The 25791-nt window shown below is 45.4% G+C and overlaps 1 protein-coding gene across 1 annotated transcript in view; it reads right to left on the bottom strand.

Moving 5' to 3' along the window:
- The window catches only part of il13ra1 (interleukin 13 receptor, alpha 1), a 44046-nt gene extending 27388 nt beyond the window's left edge, over positions 1-16658 (bottom strand). The window contains exons 1-2 of the mRNA XM_084313307.1: positions 16442-16658; positions 5132-5265 (exon numbers count right to left, since the gene is read on the bottom strand). Coding sequence (XP_084169433.1) covers positions 5132-5265; positions 16442-16505 — 198 coding nt within the window. The 5' untranslated portion in view covers positions 16506-16658. The remainder of the gene's footprint in view (positions 1-5131; positions 5266-16441) is intronic.
- Between the last annotated feature and the right edge of the window lie 9133 nt (positions 16659-25791).

Below are 25791 nucleotides of genomic sequence, written 5' to 3'. Positions count from 1 at the left end.
GACACCAGAGAGGACAGCTATAGAGACTGGAGGGGAGGCTACATGCTAATAACACCAGAGAGGACAGCTATAGAGACAGGAGGGGAGGCTACATGCTAATGACACCAGAGAGGACAGCTATAGAGACAGACTGGAGGGGAGGCTACATGCTAATAACACCAGAGAGGACAGCTATAGAGACTGGAGGGGAGGCTACATGCTAATGACACCAGAGAGGACAGCTATAGAGACAGACTGGAGGGGAGGCTACATGCTAATAACACCAGATAGGACAGCTATAGAGACAGGAGGGGAGGCTACATGCTAATAACACCAGAGAGGACAGCTATAGAGACAGGAGGGGAGGCTACATGCTAATAACACCAGAGAGGACAGCTATAGAGACTGACAGGAGGGGAGGCTACATGCTAATAACACCAGAGAGGACAGCTATAGAGACAGGAGGGGAGGCTACATGCTAATAACACCAGAGAGGACAGCTATAGAGACTGGAGGGGAGGCTACATGCTAATAACACCAGAGAGGACAGCTATAGAGACAGGAGGGGAGGCTACATGCTAATAACACCAGAGAGGACAGCTATAGAGACTGGAGGGGAGGCTACATGCTAATGACACCAGAGAGGACAGCTATAGAGACTGGAGGGGAGGCTACATGCTAATAACACCAGAGAGGACAGCTATAGAGACAGGAGGGGAGGCTACATGCTAATAACACCAGAGAGGACAGCTATAGAGACAGACTGGAGGGGAGGCTACATGCTAATAACACCAGAGAGGACAGCTATAGAGACAGGAGGGGAGGCTACATGCTAATAACACCAGAGAGGACAGCTATAGAGACAGACAGGAGGGGAGGCTACATGCTAATGACACCAGAGAGGACAGCTATAGAGACAGGAGGGGAGGCTACATGCTAATGACACCAGAGAGGACAGCTATAGAGACAGGAGGGGAGGCTACATGCTAATGACACCAGAGAGGACAGCTATAGAGACAGACAGGAGGGGAGGCTACATGCTAATGACACCAGAGAGGACAGCTATAGAGACTGGAGGGGAGGCTACATGCTAATAACACCAGAGAGGACAGCTATAGAGACAGGAGGGGAGGCTACATGCTAATAACACCAGAGAGGACAGCTATAGAGACAGGAGGGGAGGCTACATGCTAATAACACCAGAGAGGACAGCTATAGAGACTGGAGGGGAGGCTACATGCTAATGACACCAGAGAGGACAGCTATAGAGACTGGAGGGGAGGCTACATGCTAATAACACCAGAGAGGACAGCTATAGAGACAGGAGGGGATGCTACATGCTAATAACACCAGAGAGGACAGCTATAGAGACAGGAGGGGAGGCTACATGCTAATAACACCAGAGAGGACAGCTATAGAGACAGACTGGAGGGGAGGCTACATGCTAATAACACCAGAGAGGACAGCTATAGAGACAGGAGGGGAGGCTACATGCTAATAACACCAGAGAGGACAGCTATAGAGACAGACAGGAGGGGAGGCTACATGCTAATGACACCAGAGAGGACAGCTATAGAGACAGGAGGGGAGGCTACATGCTAATGACACCAGAGAGGACAGCTATAGAGACAGGAGGGGAGGCTACATGCTAATAACACCAGAGAGGACAGCTATAGAGACAGGAGGGGAGGCTACATGCTAATAACACCAGAGAGGACAGCTATAGAGACAGGAGGGGAGGCTACATGCTAATGACACCAGAGAGGACAGCTATAGAGACAGACAGGAGGGGAGGCTACATGCTAATAACACCAGAGAGGACAGCTATAGAGACAGGAGGGGAGGCTACATGCTAATGACACCAGAGAGGACAGCTATAGAGACAGGAGGGGAGGCTACATGCTAATGACACCAGAGAGGACAGCTATAGAGACAGACAGGAGGGGAGGCTACATGCTAATAACACCAGAGAGGACAGCTATAGAGACAGACTGGAGGGGAGGCTACATGCTAATGACACCAGAGAGGACAGCTATAGAGACAGACAGGAGGGGAGGCTACATGCTAATAACACCAGAGAGGACAGCTATAGAGACAGACAGGAGGGGAGGCTACATGCTAATAACACCAGAGAGGACAGCTATAGAGACAGGAGGGGAGGCTACATGCTAATAACACCAGAGAGGACAGCTATAGAGACAGGAGGGGAGGCTACATGCTAATAACACCAGAGAGGACAGCTATAGAGACAGGAGGGGAGGCTACATGCTAATAACACCAGAGAGGACAGCTATAGAGACAGACAGGAGGGGAGGCTACATGCTAATAACACCAGAGAGGACAGCTATAGAGACAGGAGGGGAGGCTACATGCTAATAACACCAGAGAGGACAGCTATAGAGACAGGAGGGGAGGCTACATGCTAATAACACCAGAGAGGACAGCTATAGAGACTGGAGGGGAGGCTACATGCTAATGACACCAGAGAGGACAGCTATAGAGACAGACAGGAGGGGAGGCTACATGCTAATAACACCAGAGAGGACAGCTATAGAGACAGGAGGGGAGGCTACATGCTAATGACACCAGAGAGGACAGCTATAGAGACAGGAGGGGAGGCTACATGCTAATGACACCAGAGAGGACAGCTATAGAGACTGGAGGGGAGGCTACATGCTAATGACACCAGAGAGGACAGCTATAGAGACAGACAGGAGGGGAGGCTACATGCTAATGACACCAGAGAGGACAGCTATAGAGACTGGAGGGGAGGCTATATGCTAATGACACCAGAGAGGACAGCTATAGAGACAGGAGGGGAGGCTACATGCTAATGACACCAGAGAGGACAGCTATAGAGACAGGCTGGAGGGGAGGCTACATGCTAATGACACCAGAGAGGACAGCTATAGAGACAGGCTGGAGGGGAGGCTACATGCTAATGACACCAGAGAGGACAGGAGGATTACAGGGTGTAAGCAGCAAGGCATGGCTGCGGAGGCCCCTCCCTCCCCATCCCCCAAGCACCCCACCTCCACAGCAGCAGTCTGTCCCCCACCACCCAGAAACACCAACCCACTACCCCTGGAGACAGCAGCATGGCCCCCTCCCCCACCCTTGACCATCACTAACAGCCAGGGATGCAGCTCTCCAAGATCTTTACTAGTTACGCTGCTGGCCAGTAGTAGTCATACACTCAGTAGTACTAATTTGTATATTTTGTACCCAGTTTAACCACCTGTACATTGTATATTGCCGTTGCACTTTACTGCTACATTTGCACTCTTGGTTGGATGCCAAACTTCTTTTCGTTGTACTGTACTTGTGCTCTATAATGACAATACATTTGAATCTAATCTAATCTAATTGAATCGAATCAGTGTAAACCAAGCCAGAGGAACAGACTACAACACCTAGGGTGCTCAAGGCATGCACCGAGCAGCTGGCAGCACAGTTTCAGCACCTCTTCAACCTCTCCCTGAAGCTGGAGAGGGTGCCCCAGCTCTGGAGGACCTCCAGCATTGTCCCGGTGCCCAAGAAGGGATGCCCTAGCGCCCTCAACGATTACAGCCCAGTCGCTCTGACGTCACACATCATGAAGAGAGGCTGACCCTCAAGCCCCTGGTGAGTGACTCCCTCGACCCATACCAGGCCTGCCATCACCTACATGCTCCACAGAGCCTACATGCACCTGGAGAGGCAGTCAGTGACTGTAGGGAGTGCTGGTGAGAAACATCGGTGCCCCGCCCCAAGGAACTATGCCGTCACCCTTCCCGTTCACCCTCTATACCTCCGACTTCTGCCAAGACTCGAGTGGGTGCCATCTACAGAAGTTCTTAGATGACTCCTCCATTGTATCCAAGTTATATCACAGACGACAACGAGGACGAGAGCCTTGGTGGAGAGCTTTGTAGGGTGGAGCGACAGCAACCACCTCCAACTCAACACCTGAACAACAAATTAGACTGATCGGACAACACAGAGGCCCTCTGCAGGAAGGGACAGAGAAGGCCGTTCTTCCTGAGGAGACTCTTTTTACCAGTCTGTAGTAGCCACTAGCCAGCATCTGAGCATCCTCTTTTTTTTGCCATTGTATGCCCGACACTCCACTAACCACCTCTGCCCCTAACCCTTTCCCTACCACACAACAAAGGGTTAACCCTTTCACTACCACACTACGGAACAGGTAAAACCAGCACTGGGCCTTTTCTAATACTTATGACTGCAGTCTATGAACTCAAGCCTGGACTCCAAGAGTGGAAGAGACCACGCTCACGCTGCCCCCGATACTTCCTGTTTCCGCCGCACCGGTGTCACCCAACCGACCTGTAGGAGTCGCTGTCCACAACGTCCAATCCCCACCCACCGGCTTTCCCACCCTCTAACACTGCCTTGTGTTAGTATGACGGCCGGCCAAGCCGGTAGCAACGCCGAGAGCTGGGCTCGAACCCAGCATCTCCTGCGTTAGTGGCGAGCGCCTTGCCCACTGCGCCACTCAGCCGCAATGATTTGGAAACTTAAAGGTGCTATAGAAAACATATTTATGTAAAAGAATACATCCACAGAGCTTTTAGAAAGATGCCGAATAAAAGTATTGCTTTTCCCAGCAAAAAAATATTGATTCATGAATTTATCATTTAAAATAATGTTGCGGGTCCAAAATGAATGTTGTTTACATGTATCCACTCCCTCCCTCCCATTTTCCCCACGTGGAATGCACCTGATTGGATAAATGACATGCCAGTGCTCTAGTGCGACATCTAGTGGCTGAATGTTATCTATAGCACCTTTAATACAGGTGGCACTTTAATCACACTGGCCATTTATTATAAAACATTTTTATATATGTTTTTGTAGATTTTTATTGCGTTTTTTTTTCTACCGGGCAGTCCGGTAGAGAGAGAAGGAGAGGAGGAAATGGGAGACAGAGCAGGGGAAGACATTCGGCAAAGAACGCCGGGTCCGGGAATCGAACCTGGGTCGGCCGTGCCGCGACGCAGCGCATTACGTGGTTCGCCACTTGGGCGCCCCCACACTGGCCATTTCTGTTGTATTTTTGCTGTAATTGACTGTTGTACAGAGGGTTAAAGTGATTGTTACAATACAACACAGGCTTCAGGAACCAGTCCCAGAACCAATAAGGGTAATGTACCTCTTTCCTGGTCCCACATAGAGACCATTCAAATTCGCAGTCTTTCGGAAAGTTCTCTGGTGCAACCCAAGACAGGTTAACGTGAAAGTCATCAATCCAAGAAAGGGACAAGTTCTGTGGTGAAAACGTTGAGTCTAGGGTGAGGAGAGAGACAAGATGAAAAAGAAAGTCACACATGATCTAGTAATAACACTGAGGTAGTGGGTAGGGCTGTGGTATCGCCACCAATTTCCCCAACAGCAAATATCCTGGAAACATCCTGAATCCTCAATGACACTTTTTTGACAATGCCCCTGCTCCCTACTGGCCTGCCAACCTTTTTTTTTTTTTTATCCACTTTTTCTCCCATTTTCTATTTTTCTCCCATCCCAATTTTCATATTGTCCAATTCAACCCTCCCCTGTCTTCGAACGTTGTTTCTTGCCTCCCACAAGCCGGCTGCAATGTGGACTAAGTCATACATAGCACGAGTCCCCTCCGATACTCGAGGTAGCAGCCGTCGCATCTTTTCACCTGCGCGGCTCGATCTTTCAGCGTCGGGGGTCTGGGCTTTGGAGGGGCCCCGCCCCCGTCGCTTCTTGATTCTACTGCGCAGGCGCACCAACCGACCTGTAGGAGTCGCTGTCCACAACGCCCGATCCCCACCCTTCAGTTTCCCTCCCCGTAATACGGCCAATGTGTATTACTGTGGACGACCAGCTAAACTGAAAGCAATGTGGAGCGCTGGGCTCGAACAGGAGGCAACCTGTTCGAGCCCAGTCTCCAGCATTCGTTGCGAGTGCCTTGCCCACTGCGCCACGTAGCCGCCCTGGCCTGCCAACTTTCTTTGTACAACTTTTTGAAATGGTGGTCACTAGATACTAGGCTAGCCGCAGTGTACATTACTAAGTTAAAGTAATAATAGAATAATAGAAATTAAAAAACATTTAGTACATTATTCGCATATCAGTGCCCATATTCAAATACATTTGTAATTTCTGAAATACTGTGACGTTATGGCTCCATCACTGATCACTGGGCAGCACACACACACAAACATGCGCGCACACACACACACTACCCTTCTGTTCTTCAAGTACTTCATAAATGTGTTTGAATACAAATTTGAATACACAAATGTGGCTGGGGGAACTGATTCACTCAGCATCAATGGACTATAGGTAAATAAAAACAATACACAAAAAAAGAAAAACATTAAAAAGAAAATAATTTTTTTTACATATTTTTTAATACATTTCTATTATAATCGATTCTAACAATATCAAATCGATGCAGTTGAATCGTCACATTAGAATCGATGCATTTTGATTAATCGATGCATCGTTACACCCCTATAAACTACAATTTGGACCTGCCAAAATGTTTTAAATGATAAATTCATTAATCAATATTTTTTGGGGGGGGGAAAGCAATACTTTTATTCCGTACCTTTTAAATGATTGTTATCTATAGCACCTTTAAAAAAAAGGGTGACCATATTGTTTTATTCATCATTTTCAAATTGATAACAATGCTAGGCTATGACTAGCTATGATATGTCCCCTCAAGTTTTGCTTGTACAGAAGTATCACCCCAAATTATGAGGTCTAACACTGACCACCTCCATCACAGCCGTCTTCCAAGTTACTATAAAGAGACAGAGGGCTGGGCGATAAAACGATAACGATAACTATCGCGATAAATTATTTCCTCGAAATAAACATGAAACGTGGTCGCAAAGTTTCGATATATCGATTTTCCAAGCTTGGATATGAGCACACGCACTAACAACCAATCAGTGAAGGAGATGGCCGAGAGCGAAGGAGACCCGGAAGGAGACCCAGAAGTAGGACTCACTCAACAACAAGGCTTGCTAGGCTAATTAGCTTGCACAGCGCTGTTTTATATATTTACGTGCCGAGTATGTGTGTGGCGTGAATTCTGAGGCCACGTTTATAGTAGTGTGGGGTATACAGTGGACGTCGTTTCAATGTATTGTGGCGGAAGAGAGTATTTTAGTGTCATATTTAGCACATTGTCATGGAATACACCGCTTAGAAATAACAGGCTGGCTAGGATAACTAGCTTGCACGGCGCTGTTTTATATATTTACGTGCCGAGTATGTGTGTGGCGTGAATTCTGAGGCCACGTTTATAGTAGTGTGGGGTATACAGTGGACGTCGTTTCAATATATTGTGGCGAAAGAGAGTATTTTAGTGTCATATTTATTACATTGTCATGAGATACTCCGCTTGTCGGCTAACTGCTAACGTGCGCGGACTGATGACGACATCAACTCAACTCGAGACATTCGCAGCAGCATAAGAAGTTAATTAAACTTGACAGACATTATATCGACGATAATTATCGATATCGAATTATATGAAAATTATTTTATAATTTTATCGCGATAACGTTTTTGGTCATATCGCCCAGCCCTAGGTCCATTTAACCCTCTGGAGGGGAAACAAGCTGTACAGTAATATGCAACCAAGGGGAGATGCCTAACAAAATGCCTGTAGCAGTGTTGTAGTACTCGAGTCTGAGTTCTGGATTGATTCTCAGGACTCGTGACTCATCTTGGACTTGAGCACTGATGACTCGGAAGGTGCAGACTCTGACTTGTTAATTGATGACATATTAGCATGACATCTCATTTAGTCGTGTCAATACTGAACGACTGCGCACTTGTCAAGAGCCAATCGTGCAGTCGTTCAGTATTGACATTACTGAATGAGATGTCATGTTAATATGTCATGTTCTACAGTAGGACTTACTACTATAATACCTAATAAAACAAGTCATTAGAATAATAGAAGCTGGGCGGCTGGGTGGCGCAGTGGCCAAGGCGCTCGCCACCAACGCAGGAGATACTGGTATCGAACCCAGCTCTCGGCGTTGCTTCCGGCTTGGCCGGACGTCGTACTAACACAATTGGCAGTGTTAGAGGGTGGGAAAGCCGGTGGTGGGTCCTGGTCGTTGTAAACAGCGACACCTACAGTTCGGTCGGGGCGCCTGCTCAGCGAGGAAAGGATCTAAGTGTGTGATCCTTCCACCTACACTCAGTGAGAGTCCGCGCTGCCAGGTGAAAAGAAGTGGTTGATTGGCTACACATGTGTCGGAGGAAGCATGTGATAGTCTCCACTCTCCCAGACCGACTGTAGGGGGTAAGTGCGCAGCGACCAGGAAGGGGATTGGGAATTGGCATAACGACTAACATTGGGATGGGAGAAAAACGGAGGAAAAAGGAGGGGGAAAAAGATAAAAAAATAATAATAATAGAAGCTTACTTTACTGGAACGATTAATTTAGCATGTACAATGTGTGTGTGTGTGTGTGTGTGTGTGTGTGTGTGTGTGTGTGTGTGTGTGTGTGTGTGTGTGTGTGCGTGCGTGTGCGCTGAGGCTGCCTCACTAAGCCGTTTCTCTATGCATTTATTTAGTTCTAGCTATAGGAATAAATCAAACCAACAATAAATAATATCATAGAGAGGAAGACAGTATATGGCATATTAATACAGTATATACCACAATACAGTAGCTATATCCGCAGCGATCGGTTTAGTTCTTATTTATTTAGTTTGTAGTGTGTGTGTGTGTGTAATGCTCATGATGCCTCATCAAGTCAAGACTATAAATGCAAAACGTAATTGTTAATGATACAAATATTGTCGTATTTATTATCATTATAATTATTTAATTCCACAGATGTCTGTAGTATCGGCAATCCCCAATGATTTGTCCCAGAGAAAGGTGTTGAAAACATGGGCGCACACCGGTCTGTCCAACTCACGACTGCCTTTTCAAGTTTGTAAATCCTACATAAATCCGACAACAAATTTACAATACAAAGCCATTCAAGAATGCCGAATAAGTACGTTAATCGTGTTACGAAGGAATTCCATGAGGACCAATGAGGGTAAGTTAGGCAAACAATTTGGGTAGTTTTTACATTAAATCGAGAAAATATTTCATTTACGATATTGCTATTGAAAAAGTCTGTTTCGCAACGATTTATGTTGAGTTTTCAGTGAGGACATCACCTCCCTTTAATTTCCCCACCCGTCTTCCCTCTTCCTTTTTTTTTATCCACTTTTTCTCCCATTTTTTTTTCTATATTTTCTCCCATCCCAATTTCGTATCATCCAATTCAACCCTCCCCTGTTACGGACGCTGTTTCTTGCCTCCCACAAGCCGGCTGCAATGTGGACTAAGTCATACATAGCACAAGTCCCCTCCGGTACTTGAGGTAACAGCAGTCGCATCTTTTCACCTGCGCAGCTCGATCTCTCAGTGGCGAGGAGTAACGCGTGGGAGGCTCACGCTGCCCCCGACACTTCCTGATTCTACTGCGCAGGCGCACTAACCGACCTGTAGGAGTCGCTGTCCACAGCGCCCGATCCCCACCCTTCAGTTTCCCTCCCCGTAATACGGCCAATGTGTATTACTGTGGACGACCAGCTAAACTGAAAGCAAATGTGGAGCGCTGGGCTCGAACTGACGAGCCCAGCGTCTCCAGCATTTCGTGGCGAGTGCCTTGCCCACTACGCCACGTAGCCGCCCCCGTCTTCCCTCTTCCTATACATTTGTTTCTTGTTTATAAACATACTGTGTTCGAGCCAATCAGCAATAACCGCTGAATCACATGACTAAGTTGAACCCTACCTGCATGAGCTTCTGCACTAAAAAACTGCCCTGACTAAAAGCACAACAGGGCTCTATGGAGAAACCATGGCACTCCCCTGACTAAAAGCACAACAGGGCTCTATGGAGAAACCATGGCACTCCCCTGACTAAAAGTATAATGGAGCTCTATGGAGAAACCATGGCACTCCCCTGACTAAAAGTATAATGGAGCTCTATGGAGAAACCATGGCACTCCCCTGACTAAAAGTATAATGGAGCTCTATGGAGAAACCATGGCACTCCCCTGACTAAAAGTATAATGGAGCTCTATGGAGAAACCATGGCACTCCCCTGACTAAAAGTATAATGGAGCTCTATGGAGAAACCATGGCACTCCCCTGACAAAAAGTATAATGGAGCTCTATGGAGAAAACATGACACTCCCCTGACTAAAAGTATAATGGAGCTCTATGGAGAAACCATGGCACTCCCCTGACAAAAAGTATAATGGAGCTCTATGGAGAAACCATGGCACTTCCCTGACTAAAAGTATAACGGAGCTCTATGGAGAAACCATGGCACTCCCCTGACTAAAAGTATAACGGAGCTCTATGGAGAAACCATGGCACTTCCCTGACTAAAAGTATAATGGAGCTCTATGGAGAAACCATGGCACTCCCCTGAATAAAAGTATAATGGAGCTCTATGGAGAAACCATGGCACTCCCCTGACTAAAAGTATAATGGAGCTCTATGGAGAAACCATGGCACTCCCCTGACTAAAAGTATAATGGAGCTCTATGGAGAAACCATGGCACTCCCCTGACTAAAAGTATAATGGAGCTCTATGGAGAAACCATGGCACTCCCCTGACAAGAAGTATAATGGAGCTCTATGGAGAAAACATGACACTCCCCTGACTAAAAGTATAATGGAGCTCTATGGAGAAACCATGGCACTCCCCTGACAAAAAGTATAATGGAGCTCTATGGAGAAACCATGGCACTTCCCTGACTAAAAGTATAACGGAGCTCTATGGAGAAACCATGGCACTCCCCTGACTAAAAGTATAACGGAGCTCTATGGAGAAACCATGGCACTCCCCTGACTAAAAGTATAACGGAGCTCTATGGAGAAACCATGGCACTTCCCTGACTAAAAGTATAATGGAGCTCTATGGAGAAACCATGGCACTCCCCTGAATAAAAGTATAATGGAGCTCTATGGAGAAACCATGGCACTCCCCTGACTAAAAGTACAATGGAGGTCTATGGAGAAACCATGACACTCCCCTGACTAAAAGTATAACGGAACTCTATGGAGAAACCGTGGCACTCCCCTGACAAAAAATATAATGGAGCTATATGGAGAAACCATGACACTCCCCTAACTAAAAGTTGTTTCAAACGAAAACGTCTGGATGTAATTTTGCCAATGTTCTTCCAACATCTCATTTACCGCTTTTCGCAAACTCCCCAACTCTAATAATAATGATACAGTCGATTGTGCTATGAATCCTCTGCATCCTACTTCCACCGGACAAACCATAGCTTTCCATCCTCGCTGTTCCAGTTTCTGCTGCCAAGTCTGCATATCTAAGCTTTTTGCTTTCATATGCCTCCTCCACTGAATCCTCCCAAGGCATGGTCAATTCTATAAAATAAACTAATCGCTGAGTTTAAATAAGCAAACAGACACTACTACTCGGTCAGGCCTCAAGTTAGTGCTATCGTAGAACAACGGGTTTTCCTACCAAATCTACCTGCATCTCCCAATCAATAGCTCAATTTAGGTGGCCTACCTCATGCCTGCCTAAAAACCTACCTCCTCTACATTTGATCTCCCTCACAGACAAATTGAATGGCTGCACCCTCCACCTGATTACATCCTGAATTCACCTGTACTCTTCTACTTTCAATTCCCTCCGCTAAGCTTTTCAAAATCTGGTTATGTCGCTAAGTATACCGGCCTTGGATTTACACTAGTCTAGTTGGATTTGGGAGCAAATTACTGTATCTTTTTGCCCTGATAGCAACAACTCTGTTCTCACCTTCACCCCTGTTAGACTAGTTACTGGTAGCTGGAGAATGCCTTTCCCATACAATGCCACACTACTAGTACACCAAGGAACTCCTAGCCATTTCCTAATGTACAAATTAACCAATCTCTCGAGCCTTTCTACCTTTGATATTGGCACTTGGCACAAGTTACTCCCAGACGGGGTGCAAAGGTTTTTTTCAATACATGAAAGAAAATATGATTTGAGAGATATTTGTAAATTTACTGTTCAAAAAGCTAAGAAAGCGATTAAAAGGAGGTGTATTTCTATTATTGGGATTAATTTGTGGAACAATGCTGATATACAGTTAAGAATGAGTAATTCGCTTTTGGTTTTTAAGAAAATGGTTTGTAAAGCTATTTTTGAAAACTACAAGGGTGAATAATACTGTTTTTTTTAGCTATTTTCTTTTAGAATACTGTTTGAGTCTTAATTTTTGTTAAGAATATAGGACAGGCATATATAAGCATTATGCTTCAGTCTGTACCTTTTCAGTCACTGCAAAAAAATCAAATATTGTTAAATGATGGTGTATATTGTATTGTGTGAGATGATGACTGAATAAACTACTACTACTACTACTACTACTACTACTTCATATATTGAAAATGGCTCAATATATCAACTTAATAAGGGAATAAACCAAACTACAAAGTTAACACCATCATTTCAATTTGCCTGGAAGCCCTGACCTCTCTATCCTCTTAAATTAACGTCACTCTCTACAGTATATTGACATTCATCACAATTCTGTGGCGGGACTCACTCAGTCTCAGTGAATACAAACATGAAAGACAGCTGTGATAGAGGGGGTCAGTGGAGGGACAGTGAGGTGTTTACCGTTTACCTCATAAGTATTTGGGGTGATACTTCTGTATAAGCAACACTTGAGAGGACTTTTCATAACCGGTCTGTTTGAAATAAATGGCTCTCGTTCACCTCCTCCTCACCCCCATTATTATCTGCTCACGAATTAGCAGGCCAGGCCTCCCTCCACTGCAACTTATAAATTAAACCATAAACTATGACTTCAGTGTCCTCCCTGTTCACGTCTATCTTTGTTATTGTTCATTTGCAAATGCGGTTCAGTTCAGTAGCGTGATGACCAGTTCACACTGGAATGTGATATATAGGCCACATTTAACATTTATGTGAACAGCCAAAGAAAATAAATCTGATCTGAGCATTAAATCAGAATTGAGCATTAAGGATTACAGTTTGAATGTAGTCTTAAGTGGTCCGAAACAGAATAGAAAATATCAGATTCTTGTTGCTCTAGTCTACACAACAACGCGGCTTGCAGGTCGATCGCGGTGGCTTTGGAAAGCCGTGTCCATCCAAATATCAAAACATTATCTCCAAAGCCACTGTTGGGGCTAGTCGGTATTATCCTCCATGGTAAATTATTTATACAATTACCGTAACCTTAACCACAGCGGAGACACAGATCACCATTTCTGATGGGTCACACTTCATAAAAGTCAGTCAAAGCTTACCAAAAGCTTCAACAGTGATCTCCAAGCCCACGTGGTTAAACTCAAACAACAACGAAACAGGCTAAGAAACGATAACGAAACGTAAATACCTTGATCAAATCACCACAAAAAAACATCATCAATGATAAAACTGAGGAAAACAAAAACAAACCCTGAGAGCTTTGAAAATTACTCAACAACCAACTAGGTTGCAGTAAGAAACTGAAAACCAGATTTACAAACATCAACATTAACTCATTGACTGCCACACTCTTTTCCCATCTTTACTCAATGGCGCCAGTGTTATTGACCATTTTCGCAATGTTTGCGGACCCATCGTGTGTTCTGTATTATAGCTATGGAGACAATAGTATGGCTCATTTGACAGGCATTGTTTATAGTCCAAGAGTGACTAACCAGTTAATTTCTACATACTGTAGCTTGTGCGCTATCATCAAGGGGGGGGGGGGGGGGGGGGGGTCGTTTTAACTAGAAACTGCGATCGTTACAGAAGCATGTTTTACGTTAAAAAAATACCAGCAGGTTACCTAAGATAGACCTTACCTCAGTCAGAAAGTACTCCAAAATGAAAAAATCCCAGTCGATCGCAATTACTCGTATATATTGGGCATGGCTACCATACGGGAAAGAATAGCTCTGAGGCACCAAATCTTCCACCGATTGCTATGTTGTGATCCACTCCTAGGCGGAAACAGCCGGAGGTAAGTCAGTACTGGAAGACAAATGATATCCCCAGTTCAAAAGGTAGGCAATACTGCCACCTGGCGAGATTCGATCGTCATTGCAATTCCAACGTAGGCAGATGCACCAGGGAGACCTAGGGAGCTCCGGCTGAGTGTTTAGAACGGGGATCAAAGGAGAAATATCAAAGGATCAAAACCTGAGTATACTCGGGTTTGGCGCTCAACCACTGGCGGCAAAACCCGACTATACTCGGGTTTGGCGCAGAAAGTGTTAAGACAGAAAACACTCATCACAGACAAGCTGGATGTGGCCAATTACTTAGTTACATATTATTTACAAACATAGCCACAACACTGGTTAATAAACTACCCTCCCACTCTGGGCATTTTGGAGTAGAACACATCCTAGCCTACTACAAAAACCTAGGGGTTCGCAAAGATGACTTCAAACTCGAAATGGTAACAACGGATGAGGTGTTAAATAAACTGAGCGCCCTCCAACCTAACAAGGCCACTGGCCATGACAATATCCCCTCCAAATTCCTCAGAGACTCAGCAGCCACCATCACCCCAGTCATCACCCACATAATAAACCTCTCCATAAAACACGGACACATCCCCAAAGATTTCAAAATTGCGAGTGTGACCCCCCTGCACAAAAAAGGCAGCAAATTAGACACAGGCAACTACCACTCTGTTTCTATTCTTACCTCTATCTCGAAAGTTATGGAATTTCTTTTTACGAACAGGTTGAAAAGTACCTTGGTTTTGATAGTTCATCAGTGAGCTGGATGCAATCCTACCTGGAGGGGAGATAACAGATGGTGGAGGTGAACGGTACACTGTCCTCCCCCCTCCCAGTGAGCTGTGGTGTTCTACAAGGAAGCATACTACAGCCTTTACTGTTTCTAATTTATGCAAATGACATGTCATCAGCTTGTGACTGCAACTTGTTCCTGTTCGCAGACGACTCAGCCCTTGCTGGTCTCTGACAGGGACGCGTCTATATTAAAGGCAGCCCAAGAGTGCTTCCGCATTGGCGTTTTGCGCTCCGATTGGCTGAGCGTGCGCATGCGCATGAGCCGCGACGCGCAACTCTAGCCAGGAATCCAATCCAATCCAATAAAAAATCGCACACAGTAACTAGTAACTACATGCATCATTGTTTACAGCGAACGGTGGGGCTGGGCTGGGGCGCGCGGTGCTCCGGTGGCGGCGGCGGTTGACCGATGGCGATGCCGAGGACGAGCGCGCGTCCGTGGGGTAGACGGCCGGTGAGACGTCCTCGGCATCGGTCAACCGCCGCCACCGGAGCACCACGCGCCCCAGCCCAGCCCCACCAGCAAGCTGCAGCCTGCTACAGTTAGAAGCTAATGTTAGCCAGCAAGCTGCAGCCTGCTACAGTTAGAAGCTAACGTTAGCCAGCAAGCTGCAGCCTGCTACAGTTAGAAGCTAATGTTGAGGAACAAATTATATAGACAGGTAATGTTTTGAACAACTAACGTTACGTTTAGAAGCTTGCTGGCTAATGTTAGCTTCTAACTGTAGCAGGCTGCAGCTTGCTGGCTAACGTTAGCTTCTAACTGTAGCAGGCTGCAGTTAGTTTACAAAACATGACCTGTCTATATAACGTTGAGGAACAAATTATATAGACAGGTAATGTTTTGAACAACTAACGTTACGTTTAGAATGGAAAAGATCGTTAGCTCAAAGCTATCCCGGCCAGTTTTCATCAACTTCCTGTCATTTATAAATATGATTTTATAGTGAAAATCATTACCAAAACGTCCGGAAAAACCTCACGGGAGCATTATAGACTGTCATACAAATGTACAAATGCTATAAGGTGGCAAGAAATGCACTATAAACAATACTTTGCGGCGTCGTTTCTTGCGCTAGCTTCTGTTAGCCAACATTATTAGCCTTAATTAGCGTGAGCAAGTAAACTAACAGTGAACGTTTTTACATGAAATGCAGCCCAAAAACCCTGCTGACAAACGTTTGCTTATTAAATACATTCTATACTATAATAATACAAACGTTTCATTGCCTCTCTGTGACGACAAAGTTGTTTAAATAACGGGAGAAAAGTAGCTAAAACCAATGTATTTGGATGGGACAGGAAGTACCATTCGCAACCGGAAGTCAGCCGGAAGTGCCTACTTTCAGGTTGTGCAAGTGGAGAATGCCAACTAACGTCAACAGTGCAATACTCCAATTCAGCCATTTGGGTGGGGGGCGCTGCTGAGCAGTCCCCAGACCGCCGGACCTGAGAGCGCCGCTGGCTCTGCGGCTCTGCAGTTGCATACTATTGAACACATGCCGTCTAAGTGAAAGCTACAGACTACAGTCCATGTGCCGTTTTCTTCAGAAACGCTACATTATCTAATAATAATAACAACAACAACAACAACAACAACAACAACAACAACAACATAAGAAATACCCCGTTATTTCCTTATCCTTACCGATCTGCGACCGAGCGGATGAAACAATGCAGCCTAAAACAAATAATTCCCATGTTTGCCACATCCTAAATACTAAACAGACCAAATCTAGGGTGAACTTTCCCCGCACGGTTGTCTAAGTAGAGTCTCTAGACAGAATGTCAAATGGTCTTATACAAAGAATAACGAGCTAAAACGAATAGAATAGTCCTCATGCTCCTCCGTGTAGGCGAGTGGTTTTCCAGTTTACTCTCCAAAAGGGGAAGCGATTGGGCAACAGGGTCCGTGTGCGTGTTGGAACTTGGACTGGATGGGCGGAGTTGGTTCATAGTCTGGTCAGTTTGGGGCAAATATGGGGTCAAGGCTGCAAATCATGATTAACATTTGAGCCAATGTTTTTCTGTTCATTTAGGGTCCAATAAAGAAAAAAAAGCAAGGAGCCCAAAAAATTAGGTAGGCGAAGTCTCTGAAACGGCCACGCCCACTTTTTAGACCTGACATTTTGTATCTCGGCTCCTGGAGGTCGCAGAGAGTTGATTTTGGGCTCAAAAGTTGCGGAAACACCACATTTATATTAGTGTTATGAACAAACATATGCCCTAAAACCTTAACTTTTTGAGATATTCACGAAAAACTTTTTTTTTTTTTATCTCTGAATTGATCAGCGCCCAAGCCACTTCAGCCAAATCTGCTCATGAAGGCCATGCAGTTAGTTTGGGCCAAAGTTCTAAATCTACTCATGGGGCATACTAGTGTTTAGGTTGAGGCTTTGTTATAAGATGACGACCCCAACAACCACCCAAGAACCAAAGCAAACCACTTGAAGTCCAAAAAAACTTTATTTTTGTATCCACTTTTTCTCCTCTTTTTCTATTTTCCATCCCAATTCCACTGTGCCAATTCTTCCCTCCCCTGTCTTGAACGTTGCTCGCATATGCCCCCCACTGGCCGGTTGTAGGGCAAACCACATGAAGTCCAAAAAAACTTTATTTTTGTATCCACTTTTTCTCCTCTTTTTCTATTTTCCATCCCAATTCCACTGTGCCAATTCTTCCCTCCCCTGTCTTGAACGTTGCTCGCATATGCCCCCCACTGGCCGGTTGTAGGGAGGATAGAAGCCTTGCATCACGTGTCCCCTCCGATACACGAGGAGGCAGCCTGTCACATCTTTTCACCTTCCAGCGCGGACTCTCATTGGGGAGGAGTAACGCGTGGTAGGCTCATGCTGCCCCAGATACTTCCTGATTCTACTGCGCAGGCGCACCAACCGACCTGTAGGAGTCGCTGTCCACAACGCCCGATCCCCACCCATCAGTTTCCCACCCCCCTAATACGGCCAATGTGTATTAGTACGTACGACCAGCTAAACTGAAAGCAAATGTGGAGCGCTGGGCTCGAACAGGCAAGCCCAGCGTCTCCAGATTTCGTGGCGAGCGCCTTGCCCACTACGCCATGTAGCTGAGACAATGTGTCTCCAGCGGAAACTGTGCTCCACTTGACAAAGAGTTTCTCCCCATCGGTAGTCCATCCCCATTCAACAACCGGTGGACAAATTCCCTGACCAGCCGCAGGGAACGGTAGTGCGTACGTCACCTGCCGTCTGACCTTGTGGAAGTCTAATACATAGTAGAACAAGTAATTTTGTCCTCAATCTGGGAGAAAAACGTGTCCTCAAACTCAGGGTTGGGGCCCTTTGACACATGTGCTGTGATATGCAAGTGTGCCTCGTGCATGAATGTCAGATGACATTATGTTTCTAGCAAAACCATGTAGGTCAGATAGTCCACATAGGTTAAATCGCATCAAATCAGTTAGTGGGCTGTTTATTTTGCCAAGCCACCACTGGTAGACATACAGGGGCACCTTCAACTATTCATGTGCCAGGGTGTGATTGTAGTCATCAAGATCTAGTCTTATCATCACCTTTAATGATCTCAATACCCTGTGGTTTTGAGAATAAGTTGATTGATTGCATTTATTTGACAATCAAAATTACATACAATACCGGTACACAACATGTACAGCCATCACATATAATCTAAAATCGTCGAGGATTAAAACACAATAAAACCTTACGGTTTATTTCCATTGTGGTCCTCACAATGGACAATGGATAAGATGACTAGTATGCACCATGCACAAATAAGACATATAAATACAATACAAAAAATGCAATAACACAAACAAACACAAAGTCGCACACCCCCATATATGATCATCCTGCGTGACTAAGCCATTTCTTCATATCTTTTTAAAAATGTCTTTCTGAGACAATAATCTTTATGGACACTGGCAGTTTGTTCCACTCACAGGCTGCAGAGTACCGAAAGGTATTTCCCCCCATTCAGCTCCTGAAATTGCAATGTTTGATGTTAGTTAAACTGCCCCTGGTTGCATAGGAGTGGGTGTCCCTAAAGCACATAAAATAATTTGATAGATATGAGAGGACCCTATTGTACATTATTTTATGGGTAAGGCCCAACTTAATTTGAATAACCCGTTTTTCCACTGGGAGCCAGTTAAGTTGTTTAAATAAGGCTACATCCAGGTGAGTGCGGGTAGGAAGCTTCATCACTACTCTAATAATTTTGTTTTGGGCAGTCTGATTTTCTTTTTCTTTTTTTCTGGGGTGCACTACTGTACCAGAAGGGAGCAGCGTAGTCAAAATGACTCTGCCTAGGGATACCATGTTTGAATGCTGTAAGTGTCGGTGTGGCATCACTTTGACCTTTCTTAGCATTATCAACTGTATTCAATTCGTTGTGATAGCGTCTTGTATCAGTGTGTGTACACATATCTGGTGGATTGATTGATTGATTGAAAACTTTATTAACAGATTGCAGAATGGGTACAGTACAGCTCAATACACAATTGTTAAGGGGATGCAGACCAGAGAAAGACTTTCGTCTTGTTTACATCAGGGTCCCCCATTTTCAATTCATCATAACATAGATGACATACACGACATACAGATAGACAGTACTGCTACATCAATACATTTATGACATACCAGATTTGCAAATACAGTACCGTTTGTGATACAAAAAGAGTCCAGAAAAGAGAGTATATGCATTTGATGTAGAAACTGTACATTGGAGGAGGTTGGGTAGGTGGGGTGGGGTTGGGTGGGGGGGGGGGACTGTACATTGGAGGTGGTTGGGTGGGTGGGTGGGGGTTGGGTAGGAGGGGTGGGTGGGGGACACTGTACAACTGTACAAGCAAAACTGTACATTGGAATATTGACAAAACCATACTTGGTAATTTACTGTACATTGGAGGGGGTTGGGTTAGGACATTTACAGGGGCCAGTTTCAAATTGCAGTCTCCCGTAGGTGTTCTTTGAGAGTGGTTTTGAAAGTGGGTAGTGATTCACATTCCTTTTTTTTTTATCCACTTTTTCTCCCACTTTTCTATATTTTCTCCAATCCCAATTTCGTATCATCCAATTCAACCCTCCCCTGTCACGAACGCTGTTTCTTGCCTCCCACAAGCCGGCTGCAATGTGGACTAAGTCATACATAGCACAAGTCCCCTCCGGTACTTGAGGTAACAGCAGTCGCATCTTTTCACCTGCGCAGCTCGATCTCTCAGTGGCGAGGAGTAACGCGTGGGAGGCTCACGCTGCCCCCGACACTTCCTGATTCTACTGCGCAGGCGCACCAACTGACCTGTAGGAGTCGCTGTCCACAACGCCCGATCCCCACCCATCAGTTTCCCACCCCCTAATACGGCCAATGTGTATTAGTACGGACGACCAGCTAAACTGAAAGCAATGTGGAGCGCTGGGATCGAACAGGCGATCCCAGCGTCTCCGCATTCGTGGCGAGCGCCTTGCCCACTACGCCACATAGCCGCCCTTGTGATTCACATTCCTTTACAGCTTTGGGTAGGGCGTTCCACATTGATGTGGCATAATTGCTAAACGTGTTTAGTCCCTTGTTTGAGCCGAATCTGGGTTTAACATGATTTGTGGAGCTCCCTCTGGTGTTGTGATCGTGGTATTCACTGACCTTTGGGAAGTATTTTGACATGTACATGGGTACCTTGGTCGTGTAGTGTATCTTGTAGACCAGGCCCATTGCAAGTTGCTGTACTCTGTCGTCTACTCTAAGCCATCCTAGGTTGTCAAAGTGGGCAGGGGTGAGGTGGGTTCTAGGAGTCAGGTCAAGCAGTAGTCTGACCAGTTTGTTTTGAGATGTTTGTAATTTTGTGGAGGGTTAGTAGCAAGCAATTCATCATTGCAGTGTGCATTAGAGGCTGACACGGGAGTGGATTTTGACTCCCGCAGAAATAATCCCATCCCAATTCCAAGTGAGAGTTAAAAAAAAAAATACCCGGAAGACTAATGAAAATAAAATACATTTAATTTTAAACAACTTTATTCTTTCGTTGCGGCCCGGGACCAAATGATCCACGGCCAGGTACTGGTCCACGACCCGATGGTTGGGGACCTATAGCCTTCTCTCTATACTCTATACATTATGCACAAGCTTAACAGGAATACACTTGTAGATTATTCTATGCGCCAGCCAGCTTTTAGAGAAATACACTTTCAATTGTGATGGAGAAGATCATCTCCAGATTCAGATACAATTGAACTCAAACGGTTCCAAAGATATTAATGTTTCTCTGCATATTTTCACACCGCCAACAAAGTACTGTGCCCGGAATGGATTTTGGTGCGTCTCCTCTCCTCTCACTTCTGTGTGTCTCCACTCCGACGACACCTGAGACAGAAAGTACTTAGCCAGTAGCCACTCCCCTCAGACGCAACTATCGTTTTTTCACACAACGAGGAAAATAATACTGTCGGACAATCTAACTTCTTCATATCTTTATGAAGAAGACATAAACGTAACTACAAAACAATAAACAAAACGTGTTTCACGGAAAGAGCAGCTGGACCACTGGTGCTCTGGTTGTGTGTGATGCTCGTTCCAGCACCACGCCTGGAGTGAGGTGTGCACCTGCCTCACTGCACCGGCCGGAACAAACAGTTCACCTCACGTTCCACCCGCAGGTAGCCCTATCTCACGGAACCTGGCTCATTGAGGCCCCTCCTCCTTTCTCATTGACACCACCCGCCACATACACCCCCTCCAAATGTATCGGCATCCCGAATATATACAGATCAAATCTACCACTTGGGAAAACCTTAAACTCAGTCCAGAGAACCCTGTATGTTATTATACTGATACAGATTTAGGGAGTCGAAACGGATTACAGTGTTTGCCTGCAGTACTCCTATTAGACTTCCTGAGGCCCTCCACCACCACTGGGAACTCTGTCTCTAAGTCCCCATCCCTTCCTTCCAACACATCATCCTCTGGACAAAGCTCGGATTCTGACATTGACCCCTCACTACACGACTCTAACGGCAGTCCTTCTGTCAGTGTAAAATCTGTGTCCTCCACCCCATTGTCTCCTATATCCCCCTGCTCCTCCTGCTCTTCCCATGAATGGTGGCCTGTATCTGGCCTCAACCCACCTATTAGCATACCTCTCAACTCAGTCCGGTGGACTTGCCGCACCGGACCATCCTGAACTGCAGGGGTGATGGAGTAGACTACACCATGTTCTGCGGGGCACTGTACCATCCGGTAAGGGGTCGGTTCCCAGACATCCTGAATCTTGTTCCGACCCTTCACCCCATGGTTATGGACATATACAAGGTCTCCCTCACCTATAAATGGATCTCTCACTTGCTCTTCCTGTTTCCTATCCCTGTAGTCCCTCCTTATAGCCATCCGCTGTCATACGTGGCTATACGCTCCCTCCAGTGACTCTTGGTGCTCCTTTACCCTCCCCTAACAAAAAATCCACAGGGCCAAACATTAAAAAGTAGGGAGTCATGCCAGTTGACGGTCGTATTATAGGCATAGGTTAGCTGAGGAAGGTGCCGTGGCCAATATCTCTTCTGGTCTGGGAGCAGTGTGCGCAACGAATCGTGTAATGTGCGATTATAGGATGGTAAGGGGTAGTACGATACTTGCAAATCTTATAGACCTTGCATAACCATAGCCTGACCAAACCACTCTCAAAGTTTCTCCCCTGATCTGAATGGATACGTTCAGGGTGCCCAAATAAATGAAACCACTGCTTAATCAGAACATCAGCTACTGTACTGGCCCGCTGATCTTTAGTGGGAATGGCCTGGGTGTACTTGGAAAACACATCTGTTAAGACCAGCACATTTTCTCTTCCATTTGAAGCTGGTTCCAACATGGTGAAATCTATAGTCAGGATTCCATGTGGCCTAGAAGTCTGTAGACTGCCCATAACTGGCCCAATCTCTCCCTCTCCTTTGAATCAGGTGGCCTGGCTTTTCTCCAACAGGCCAACAGTGGTCCAATAACTGGATCTTGTTCTTGCAACACGGCTAGGCTCTCTTTGGAACAACCTGGAAGCACAGAAATGTCAGACTGGATGCCAAAGAGCCTTTCCTCCCAAACATCTTCCTCCTCCGAGGCCTCAGCCATACTGTGCTCCCTGTACCGGCGAGACAAGGCATCCGCATTCCCATTCCTAGTCCCAGGATGATATTTTAAGGTAAGGTTAAATGGAGCCAGCTCGCCTGCCCGTCGTTGCTCTACTGCACCAAGTTTTGCTGTGTCTAGGTGGGTGAGAGTGGGTTGTTAATATACAGTGCAGGAACCCCCTCTGAATTTCTCTGACACTGCCCACTTAAGATCAAGAAACTCTAGTTTCATAGAGCTATAGTTCTGCATGTTTTTTTCTGTAGGTTTAAGTGCCCTACTAGCATAAGCGACAGGCCTGAGCTTCCATCCATGTTCCTGGCAAAGTACTGCCCCCAACCCCGCATGACTAGCATCAATCTGTAATACAAATGGCCTATGAAAATCTGCATAGGCCAACACTGGTGCAGAGATCAGCGCTGTTTTTATCTGGCCAAAATTATCTTCACACTCTGGTGTCCAGACTGGGGCCAGTGGCTTCCTGGGGGTCTTACCCTTTTTTATACCTGGGGATAGTTGCGCTGTTGCATGATTTAAAGGAGCAGCCATCTTTGCAAACCCAGCCGATAGTAACTAGCAAACCCCAGGAAAGATTTGAGCTCGGCCAGATTGGTGGGGGTCCGCTACTCCTTCACAATCACTACCTTGTCCAGGTCTATTGCAACTCCCTCAGCCGAAACTACATGGCCCAGATATTTCACTTGCCTCTGAAAGAAATGGCATTTAGAACCCTTTACCTTGAGCCCCTGCTTCTGTAGCCGAGAGAAAACTTCATCCATCTCTATGTGCTGCTGAACAGAGGAAGAGAACACAATCTCCTCCTCTGTCCAGTCTTAGCTGCTCTACACTGGCTTCCTGTAACATTTAGAATTTACTTCAAAGCTCTAAATGGACAGGGACCTAGCTACATCGCCAACACTAATAAATTACAGGCCAGCAAGAACACTGCAATCATCAGCTGCTGGACTACTAGAGGCTCCCAGAAACAGTCAAAAGAGGATCGGTGATGCAGCCTTTATCAACTACGCCCAAAAACTATGGAACAAACTGCCCAAAAACATCAGGGAAGCCAACTCGCTAGACATCTTCAAAAGGCATTTCTTTGCTCAGGCATTTAAATGAAACAGCAGGGACATCCTGACACAAATTGTACTTTACCTGCTTGTCTTACCCTGTGACGTGTATTCTGTGGCTAGTACTTTATCTACACGTGTGGTCGACCACTGGTCTTGGTGCAGTGTAGGAATGCAGATAGACTGAGGCCCACACAGATGAAGTAGAGTTGTATAAAAAGAAGGCAGAGTTTTATTGAATCGGCCTCACAGCGGTCGTCTCAATTCACTCTCCACGAAAAGTATACACTCTAGTTTCTGGAGGAGTCTAAGTACACCAATGACAGGGTATACCTGGCTCCACCTAAGTTAAAAAGTACAGCTTTACAAAAGATTTTGCATAGTCAAAAATAGTTCTTTCTCCAAATAGCAGTATAGCAAAGGTGTTTGAACGCCTTTATCGACGAGCTGGTCCTGGATGGCGTGTCTTCTCTCAGCTTTCTCAACGTCCGTCCTGTGCATGCCACCGGGACCGTCCTTTAAACAAAGTCTCCAGCCTCCTTGCTGATGTCACTCTCGATGACATAAGCACGGGCACAGCCAATCAGAGCTGTCTGCGGCCATCTTTGAAATGCGAGAGACAGGAGTTCCCTCCTCTCTGCGTCAATATCTCTTCTTGAACACATTTCCTTATTTGATCAAAAAGGACCTCTCATTCTATCAAATCGGATATTATATTTAAACATTTAGATCTATTACTATGAGACTAACACAACAGTGAAATCCCTGAAAGAGTTGGGTTATCAGAAAAGCATTTTGAACCACACCTGCCTACTTGTATACACTTCCTATCAAATTCACGTGTCGGTTCTATGCTAATTTGATCTCACTGCCTCCTATGCACTGTAATTTTAAGAGCGCTGCTCTGTTGTAATTCAAAACTGATTAAGAGCGATGCACTGCTCGGTTATATTTTTATTGAACTATTTTATCACACTTTTTACTTTTCACTGATGCACTGCTCTGTTGTATGTTAAAAACCCAGTTGTATGTCTGTTCTATTTGATTATCTTTAGCCTATTTTTAAACTGAATCAAACCACTTTTTTTTTTTTACTCTGTCCTATTTTTTATTATTTGTATTACTGAATGAAACTGTAAATAGAGAGGCCTATTGGGATGCTAGATCCTAATGTGAAACACTGTGATTTACCTTACCTTGCTACCTCTATCTTTTTTAATCTTTTTATGCTCGCTTATGCCTGTATTTTTCACTGTTGTGAAGCACTTTGAACTGCAACTTCTGTATGAAAAGTGCTATACAAATAAAGTTATTATTATTATTCTCATCAAGGTATAGTAAAACAGATTGATAACGGCAGTCTCCGAATATGCGCTCCATAAGGCGTTGAAAAGTGCTAGGAGCATTGCACAATCCAAATGATCGACACTGTCAATCACTCAATTCTGATTGACAAGCTAAAAGCAATTGGTTTTGATAGTCTATCAGTGAGCTGGATGCAATCCTACCTGGAGGGGAGAGAACAGATGGTGGAGGTAAACGGTACCCTATCCCCCCACCTCCCAGTGAGCTATGGTGTTCCACAAGGAAGCATACTAGGACCGCTACTGTTCCTAATTTATGCAAATGACATGTCGTCAGCTTGTGACTGCAACTTGTTCCTGTTCACGGACGACTCAGCCCTGCTGGTCTCTGACAAGAACAAGTTACAGGTTGAAAAAAGCCTCAGCTCGGAACTAGGCAAAATCTGCACTTGGCTCGCTGACAACAAACATCATTACACCTGGGTAAAACAGAGTCCATTCTCTTCGGTTCAAATAAC

The sequence above is a fragment of the Notolepis coatsorum genome (genome assembly GCF_963971535.1).
Source record: "Notolepis coatsorum genome assembly, chromosome: 1".
Taxonomy (NCBI): domain Eukaryota; kingdom Metazoa; phylum Chordata; class Actinopteri; order Aulopiformes; family Paralepididae; genus Notolepis; species Notolepis coatsorum.
This window is presented reverse-complemented; position numbering and strand designations above follow the sequence as displayed.